Below are 9,577 nucleotides of genomic sequence, written 5' to 3' on the forward strand. Positions count from 1 at the left end.
AGAGTGTGTGTGTGTGTGTGTGTGTGTGTGTGTGTAAACATGTGACTGTTCACATGTGAATTTGCATGCATGGGCTGTATATTTTCCTTTTAAAAGTACCTAGGCACCTGGTTCCTCACACTCCCTAAATCCATAGGCACCTCCAACAACAACAGTAAAAAAAAAAGCACTCCCTGTGAATGTACATATAAAAGTTTGTCCGAGCCAAAGCACAACTTCACACCTCTGAGATGCCTTTAAACTCCAGCCCATTTCCGCAGCAGAAGGTGCGCCCGTAATTACAGATGCAGAGTCAAAAATAACAATTACTGCTGGAGAAGTCCATAATATGAATTACTGAACTCAGTGAAGGAGCTTTTTAAGAGCGTGTGTGGATTTGTTTGAGGGGTTTTCACACCCTCGGTAATTCTAACCGTCTTTGCAAATGGATGTTTTCCAAAAGTGAGTCTACCCATGCATTATGAATGTGAGGCCTGCTTCCTGGACACCTGTTCCCAGACACCTGTAAAGTACACGATATATGGAGTCAACGTTATAGAAGTCACCGATGGCCACTTCTATGGTCTACACGTCGAACCTGTAACCAATCATTGACCCCCTTTATTTAACCTCTTAAACCCTGATTTGATGCAATGGAGTTTTTCCTAGTGTATGAAAATCATCACATATATTCTGTATCAGCTTGTTCGAATTTCAACTACTCTGCAAATGATTTCATAATATATGACACTTTTTATGGCTGCACTAAATGGAAGTAATCTATATGACTTCCTTTGACATGATCAGTTCATTTAATTTATATTGTTTTGAGTTATTTAAGTCCAATGTAAGTCATCTTGTTTCAGGTAGTTTCTATAAAAAGGTTAAATTCAGATTGTTACAAACACTGATTTCCGATTGTTTGCGTTGTGTAAATATTTTTACCAAACTGTATCCTGATATGAACTTTTCAAAACTTTGGGATGTTAACTCAAATATAAAATACAGCTATTTAGGTTCGACCTGTCCTTGTTTGCACAAATGGAGTTTATATGACTGAAACCCTATTTTACATACCAAAAAGGAACCTGATTTAGTCCTTGGAGTTGTATTCATTTGCGAAATAGGAGAGTGTTAGATGCTTGGGAAAAGTAGCTAAGATTTTTATCAGGGATATTAGCTGTGGCTGTCAAACTTGGCGTAACTTGACAGAAAACATGCATGTAGCACCAGATTTGTAAACGAGACAGAAATGATGGGAATTAAATAGAAAAAACATGTTTTGCACATTGAGCTTGTAAACACAAATTGTTCACGAACAAGTTGCAACTTTAAGCTTTCAGGTACAATTTCAATCTAAAAATATTTACATTATTTCTCTGAAATAGGCACAAGAACTATGTACATAACAAAACATAAGAAAAATAACTTGAATAGATAGAATCTACAAAAATGTGTTTTCTTTAAAAATCAATCATGGCGTCAAAAACAAATCTGATGGCAGAAGTTCACAATAAACAAAGGAATCCATACATGGTGTTTTTCCATGAGTAGATTAGGTGATATTTTATAATTAACCTCTTTTACCTCTATGTAATCACTTAATGAGCAAATCATCAGGCCCACAGGTTGCATTTGTTGGTGACTCATCCCCACGAGCTTATGTTTAGTCATTGAGCAGGTTCAAACTTCCAGGGTGAAGAGAGCCATACTCCCAACTTAACATTCATATTCTGTCTTAACCAAATGTCAGCTCCTAAATAAATCAATTAAAACGAACCTTTAAAAACAACACGGCCCTCTGATTGTGTCCTAATGAACCCTCTTGCTGCTTGTCAGTTAAGCCAGATTGTAATTTTTTTCTCTTTCTGAAGTGACAGTGTTTTTCTGCATCCCTCTTGGTATGCAGTTTGCCCTAGTTGGCCACAATGTCACAAATATAATATTAAAATGATTTAATCTCAACCCTACTGTATATTCACAATCAATTCATACAGGATCAGTGGGAGAGGATCAGTCCCCCCCCTCCCCACACAGAACTTGGGTTATGTTTTGAGAAGTGCCATCAGCAGCCCTGCCATCACTCTCACCATCTCTTGGTGGTCGGAGGCTGAGGCTTTGTGGGATATTGATTCTCCCATCCAGAGACGGTTTCCATAATTGGTTAAAATGACCGGGTGCAGAGAGGGATGGCTCTCTGCTGAAAACCATTTCCCAGCCCTGCTTGGAGCTGAGCCAAGCTCGGGGTTGTTCGGATGCGTTCCAGCCCCAGCCTGACTGGCAGCAATTAGGGGTGTCTGAGCCAAGCTCAGCTTGCGCTCCACACAAACACCCCTAATTACTGCCAATTAGGCTAGGCGGGTAGGCAGATTTGAGAAGCCGGGGGGATGTTCAGGCATGGGTGGGCATGGAAACAATTTTCAAGGGCTTAGAACGTGACTGGATGAAAAGGTTAATGCTTTGGAGTGCAAAGGGATAATAACAAAAGAAGGGGAAGCAGAGCCCCGGTTCTCACCTCCAGCGACGAGCCTGGCTTCTTCTTCAGCTCCTCACATTTCCTAAATTTGCAGATCTGGTGGCCCGTTTTGCGGTTCCGACAACTGCTGCAGACACCACAGTTGATTAGCCGCCTGCAGGGTGCACAGACCCCACACCTTTTCCTTTTCTTCTTCGCTGGGTTTCCACTGGATACCGAGGAATTATTCTGTGGGCAGTCTGCCAGATTGGCAATTTGAAACGCACTGTCTGTAACGGCTGCTGAGGCTGCGGGGGAGTGAAGGGCTGTCATGACGATGACCCCGGGAGGTAATGAGATGCCCCCTAAACCGGGGATAGCGGAAAAAGTTCCAACGCGTTCTTGGAGATTCATTATCTCTGCTTCAGCAGCGCTGCATTTCAGCTTGTTCATGCATTCTCCCCCTAAAGTTCTGCAGTGTTCAGGGGATAAGGTAGAGAGGAAATTATTATTTGCCATTTGCAGCGTCTCAGGCACGCCAGGCTTCCCCGGCCTCTGGGAGTCATTTCTATGCATGCTGGTCCTATTAGGGTTTATTGCCGCTGATTTCCTTCCCCAGAGCATGGCGTTATCGCAGTTCCAAGGGGACATGCCAATTCTGGCACTGGGAAAAATGGGCGTTGTGATGCGGGCAATCTTAGCAGTCTGTGGAAATGCCCCATTGGTTTTATAAAAGTTTGCAAAAGACCTGTACCTTTCCATTTCTGCGTTATAATCCAAAAGCTGGCTTAATCCAACATCCTGGAGATTATCCTTTTGTAAGAGAGAAATATCTGCGTTTTCAATGCAAAGCGCATTGTTTATGTTCGCCATGGCTGAGGGACGGTTGTCAGTGTTCAGGAGAAGAGAGTGAGGTTACACCGGCCTTTGTGGAACTGGAGCTGGTTACCAACAGCGTGATACCATCCCGGTGTATCTTCTCCAGTGCTAAAAGCAAAATACAAACACAAAAAAAACAACAGTTACACACAAAAGAGACAAATGTTTTCATCCTAATCCGTTTTCATTTCTCTGCGTCAACTTTTCTCCCAAGATGAGAGCTGAAGATTTGAAGAATCTCCTGACACATTGTTTACTCTGTGCGTTTTCTAATGTTACTATCACAAATAGTCAGAACTGATCTTCATCTGGTGACAGTAACGTGATAGCTGTGACAGACCAACATGTCATTATTATAATGGGAACAAGAATTAGCATGCTTCAAAAAAGATGCCACGTTTCCAATATTTTTTTTAAAGATGTCTTGTCAAAGTATTGTTACATATTTTGAAGTCCAGTCGTCTACTTCACAGAATGAATAATGCATTTGAATACACAAGAGTAAGCTTCATCAAAACATAAAAATTGAATATTCAAACGAAAATACCACTATTTTGAAAAGTTAGAGCAGAGCCCCACCAGGATTCAGATTATGACAGCTACAAACACAAAGATTTTTTTTTTTTTTTCCTTAGGCTGGCAATATAAACTCTTAAAAATAATCTGCTTTGGGAGCCAGGAGGAACGTAGTTTAATATTTTCACATTTTCCTTCTAATCCAAATAGTAGAGGTGGCTTGGTCCATGTAAGCACGACTCTGTCCAGCCTCCTAAGAGCACCTGGTATTCATTCATGGTCAGCTCTATTACATTTACTCAATGACAGCACATATAGCCAGCGGTGAGTTTACATCCAGATTATGGACCAGAACAACAGTGTCAGCTGCCTCAGGATGGTGTGTGTGTATATGTGTGGGGTTGCTCCATTCACCCCGCCCTCCCACCTCTCTCTCTCTCTCTCTCTCTCTCTCTCTCTCTCTCTCTCTCTCTCTCCACCAGTGTGTCTGGATTTGGTTTCCACAGATAAAAGCCCATTAGACACATCTCCCCCTACTTCCATTACCTTTTTCAGGGCTTTCTCTCTTAATTGCCAAAGCTGATCCATTGCTGGAGCACTAAAGCATTTCAAATCACTTCCATGGTGCTAACCAGCAGCTGTCTCAAAAAAAAGAAATATAAATATACATGGACCTGGAGAGATCGTATGGGTGGCATTATAGTTCTCCTAAACACTTAAGTCTATCTCCTTTTTAACCTACCCAGGTAAAATGTTGCCTAAACCTTACATTTTAAACCTAAAAAATATCTAAATATTGTCCAACTTCCAGTGGCTTTTACAAATAAAATGTAACTCACACTGCACTTTCTAACATGCACTAAATTATCCAGCATTGTTTCTTGTCAACTATTCCTGTTTTTCTACACAAACGTGCCTCCGAGAGTCCTATCCATCATCCAACACCAGATCTGCAGGTTCAATGTCGACGACATCCGAAAACAACCCGAAGCCACCAGTAAACAAAACCCTCCTCGGCTTAATGATCAGCCCTCCTCAGGGTCATTATTACTTAATCAATTCACCCCTGGAGCGAAATACGCAGCCCAAAGGCAATCAAGTCACGGACATTGATTTTCAGCCTGTAAACAAAGTTTAGAGACAGAAATGTTCAATACTTGCTGCCTGGAGAGAGACACAGGGAGAGGTGGAGAGATAGAGAGAGAGAGCAGGAAGGTGGAGAGTGCGGGAAGGAGATTGAAGAAAGAAAAGTAAAAAAAAAAAAAGCCACGTCCGATTACGAACCATTGTGCTGCACCGCGATGCCATTAATTACACTCTGTGGCAGATATTCAGAGCAAAGGTCATGCATAGATAATCCGAAAAGGGAAGAAGACAACATAAAACCCTATAAAGAATAATCTGACATTGCATGGATCACTTTGCAGCCACGCAATCCGGACGGGGGGAAAAGGAGGTAAAAACGCATGCAAGTGGACGGCAGAAATATGGACGGACACAGAAAGAGAGAGAGGGAGGAAGAGGGAGAGCATCACCTACCGGGTTCCTGTTGAGAAGAGCTCCCAAGGTGCTACCAGCTCGCGACCGTGTGACGGCACATTACCGCGAGGCGATACGTGGGGGAATAATAACGCAAAGATGCGAGGAGACTGCACGAGCTGCCGGGGGAGAGCGTGTGTATGTGTGCGCGCTCAAAACAAAAGGAGCATTTTTATCGACTTTCTTGTCACGTTAAAAAAAAAAATGTTATGGAAAGTGCATAAATAAGCCAAAAGGGTGAAATCGCAGAGTGTTTCCTCTCCTCTGTGTTGTGTGGCTGCTGCTCTCTGCGCTCGTGCCTCCTGTCGCTGTGTGTGGCTGATTGGTGCTGAGGTGAGGAAGCAGGGATGTGGACACCTACTGATCATTGGCTGGAAATTACTATAGAAACACTCGGGAGGTGGGAGGGATGGATGGCTCAGGGCGCCCTGCAGGGGGAAAATATCACCGGGAAATATCTCTGCAACCTTATAGTGCCCCCTTTTTTTCTTCCAGCAAATATTTTTTTCTTATATCCCTTTCATGACGAGGCATTTAAAGAGGGAGGAGGCGAGGGGGTTGTCATTTGTAAAATGCGTCTTTTAATAAGGATTGGGGAAACTTGTCAAATTAATTTGAATGGAGCTGAGCTGTGATTAAGATAAAATGCCTCCGCTGGGTTGCCCCCCCTCTCCGTACCCCCCGTCCCCTCTCCGTCCAGCAACAGCCGTAATTACTAAGACCTCCGGGATTCATCACCATTATAAATCCCGCCTGCTGGCCACCCAGCCTACAGCTCCCACAGGCTGACAACACGGCCACGCATGGCACATTTATTCCACGAGCCCCCCTGCCTGTGTGTGTGTGTGTGTGTGTGTCACATGTGCGTTCATTCATGTTGAAGCCTATAAGCTATGATTTAAAAGGAAATTATTACTCCAAGCAGCATCCCTGGATTATTTTTTTCCCACATCAGCATTTATCTATGAGCCTCAGGGTGGAGTTGAGCAAAAAGTTAACATCAGACCATCACCTCTGTAACTCCATACTGAGGCGCATTACTCATTCACACCCTTTACCAAATGATTTTAGTAACCATATGCTGCTTTTTAGAGAAAAACACTTACATTGTAATTTTTTGTTATACGATTTGCATACACTTACTACAAAAGATTGTACAGTAAAACAGCATAATGCTAGTGGAGCCTTGCAGCAGCGAAACCGTGCCGCGCCAGACTAATTACGCCGCATAAGCGCATAGGTGCGCCTCATTTTCGTCTCAGTTTAGGCACCCTCCGCAAGATGAGGCCCCCTCCGCAAGATGAGGCCCCACGCAATCTGCATGATCGGCCTGTAGGGAGGGACGGCCCTGGTGGTCATTTATTAAACTGATTAAGGTCTAGATTGCACTTGTAGCCACAAATACATGCAGATGGTTAAAAAGATTAACAACTTTAAATGTGTTCTTATTATTGGATTAAAACCATAGACTGTATATATAAAACATATCTATAGCCCAAACTGATGACTACATTGATGTCTAATTAGCTTTTTATTGCACTAAATGTAGAAAACCCAACAATAATCACATTTCATATCATATCAAAGCAAGAAAAAACTGTAAATATTCCCATTTGCTTCTCGATCAGAAGCTTATACCAGTAAATTGTTGGTACTTTAGCGTAAAAACAGACAATTAGCAAATTATTTTTTCTGTCAAGTGAATCAAATCAATAAATCACTTAAAATGACATCATGCCACAGAGGAATAAACAATCCCAGCTCTACTTTCAGCTCTAAGAGTAAACACAGTGACAGCAGCACTGACACATCTCTAAGTGACGCAGCCCTCCAGGTGAGCCGTGTGACACAGGCCTATAGGCTGCTGAGGGCTACACTTTGATGAATGTATTGAGAGCTGGCAATGGAGAGGACAAAGAAGAGGTATAGACTTTAACCACGCTAAATGTTTTACCTTTTCTTTCTTTCTTTTTTTACGATCTGTTTATACCTAACTTAGTCTAGAAGTGACATTTCGTTCATAAACAAGTGATATTTGAGTTCAGAGATCAGTTTTGATTATTTTCCAAGCTCTTATTTTTTTACATATGAAAAACCACACACTCAAATGGTGAAATTCACTGATACATCATTAACTCTAAGGATGCTGATCTTATAATGTGGGGGTGTTGGTGGCTAAATGGGCAACTACCAATCAGAAGGTCAATGGTTCAATCCCCAGTGTCTGCAGTCAGAATGCCGAAGTGTCCCTGGGCAAAATAATAAACCTCAAAAGTGTATATAAGTCAGCTAAATGATATATAATGTGGGCTTATGTCTTGTTTTTAGTGATTGTGTTGACCTGACATGTAAGACCTTGACCCTAAAACGTCCTCATCTTCTTTCAACAGCTGTCAGATCATCGCTCTTTCAATGGCTGTCAATCATCTGGAGTGTGGAGACATACAAGCGACTCGTGCCTGGAAATACTTTTGAGGAATGCAAGAAATACTCGTCACTGAAGCCCCAAAGCAGCAGCAGCAGCAGCGGTGGAGAGTGGGCGTGTTAACAGAAACAGTTTGACAGAAGTAAGTGTCAAAATATAAGGGTTTTAGGTTTGGAGTCGTAAAGACTTCATAAAATACAGTCAGGTCTGTCAACGCACCTTCAAGCTGTGATCTCTGAGTGCACAGATCTTTCCTCATCTGTGTTCAAGTCTCATCCTACCATAGTGCACCTTTTGTCACATCTCACTGGAGCTATATTCTATCATTTGAATTTCAATTGTTTCTTCTTTCTGTTTCGATTAGTGGTTTTAAAAACCCCAATATATAGGGTCCTAGATGACCCCAGTACAAACACTCAGTTGCATCCAATGCTTTTTTAAAAGATGCAATATAATAAATAGACGATTGCCAGGGGACCTACATTTTAATAATTCACCATCAGGCGGGTAAGGGCATTCAGTCATTTTAAAGGAGGCACACACAGATTTCCCTATGGACAACATCATATAACATGTACTTATGCAGAGGTTTTTCTAGAAAAATATAGTATGAGGGCAATACTGTGGCGCTGTATATAAGATATATTGATTCTTGTGAGAACATGACGCCCGTATACAAGATGGCGCCGCGGACGTAAAAACAATTCAACGTCGGAGCTCCGTAAAAACAAAGCTGTCTATGCCGTGTGACGGTCTATTTCACACGATTTTGTAATTATATTGTTTTTGACGAACAGAAATATTGTTTTCTGGGGAAAATCTGCATTTTGGTATGAGGGCGCAAGCCAAAAGTCAGAGGGCGCAGCGCCCCTGTTACACGGTTTAGACAAAACCCTGCTATGCAATACGTAAACTAACTTTTCTAAAAGGTTTTCTTATTCCAAAACATTAATTACATAACTGGTATTGTTTGAAAAGAAAATAAGTTTAGCATTTGCTAAAGATTGTTTCTTACTTTAGTTAGTATTTTGTAGTAGTATTTTTCTCTGTCGATAGTCCTTGTATTTAATATATAAGGGAAGAGTAGAGGTTATTCAAGAAATAAAACACTACAGTCACCATACAATACTAACTTTATTCAAGGTGAAGTTATGAGTCAGAGTATATAAGTACCAGTTCACAAACACTCAGATTTTTGCATGACTCTTTAAGTGTTTGTGCAAATGTCAATGTTTCTTTATTATTATTCCATTTAAACTGTGTTTATGTAACAACGTTGTTATCAGATGTTCCATGTCGAGACACACGTAGTCAGATTATGTGTGTACCTTTATAATAAATGTTGTTTCTGGGTGAAAATAATCTGAAAATACCTGTATTAGGGTGGTCTGTCCACCTTTCACCTCAGTAACCTTAACCTTTTCCACCTCTCCAGCTCATTAACTCTTACTTTGGAAGGCACTTATAGATTATTCTCTTCTTCCTTAAACAGACTTAAGAAATTCGTAATTATTCTTCCTGTGATATGAATAATTTTCTTTTTTTTAATCATTCTGCATTGCCCCTTTAACACTACAATAAAAGCACATTATCTTTGACATTATCTTGTGACACATCTTTTGACACCACAAAATTCACATGTGAAAAAACTAAATAATGATGAATCAGCCCTTTTGTTCTTAGACATGATTGACAGTTACATAAAAAAAAAGAAAAAAGGAACCATCCTTGAAGCGTTGTTTCCTGCAGTTTCAGACCCTTTGCATCTGTGTGTGTGGAAGCTC

General features: G+C 41.2%; 1 protein-coding gene across 2 annotated transcripts in view; it reads right to left on the bottom strand.

Annotated features, from left to right (window-relative positions):
• The window catches only part of cxxc4 (CXXC finger 4), a 31,232-nt gene extending 25,643 nt beyond the window's left edge, over positions 1 to 5,589 (bottom strand). The window contains exons 1-2 of one of the 2 annotated variants that reach the window (XM_010794033.1): positions 5,369 to 5,589; positions 2,495 to 3,421 (exon numbers count right to left, since the gene is read on the bottom strand). In XM_010794033.1, coding sequence (XP_010792335.1) covers positions 2,495 to 3,307 — 813 coding nt within the window. In that variant the 5' untranslated portion in view covers positions 3,308 to 3,421; positions 5,369 to 5,589. Of the gene's footprint in view, positions 1 to 2,494; positions 3,422 to 5,113; positions 5,131 to 5,368 lie in introns of those variants that run through there. The other variant, XM_010794034.1, reaches the window with a different exon arrangement.
• Between the last annotated feature and the right edge of the window lie 3,988 nt (positions 5,590 to 9,577).

The sequence above is a fragment of the Notothenia coriiceps genome, unplaced genomic scaffold, assembly GCF_000735185.1.
Source record: "Notothenia coriiceps isolate Sejong01 unplaced genomic scaffold, NC01 NC01_scaffold00037244, whole genome shotgun sequence".
Taxonomy (NCBI): domain Eukaryota; kingdom Metazoa; phylum Chordata; class Actinopteri; order Perciformes; family Nototheniidae; genus Notothenia; species Notothenia coriiceps.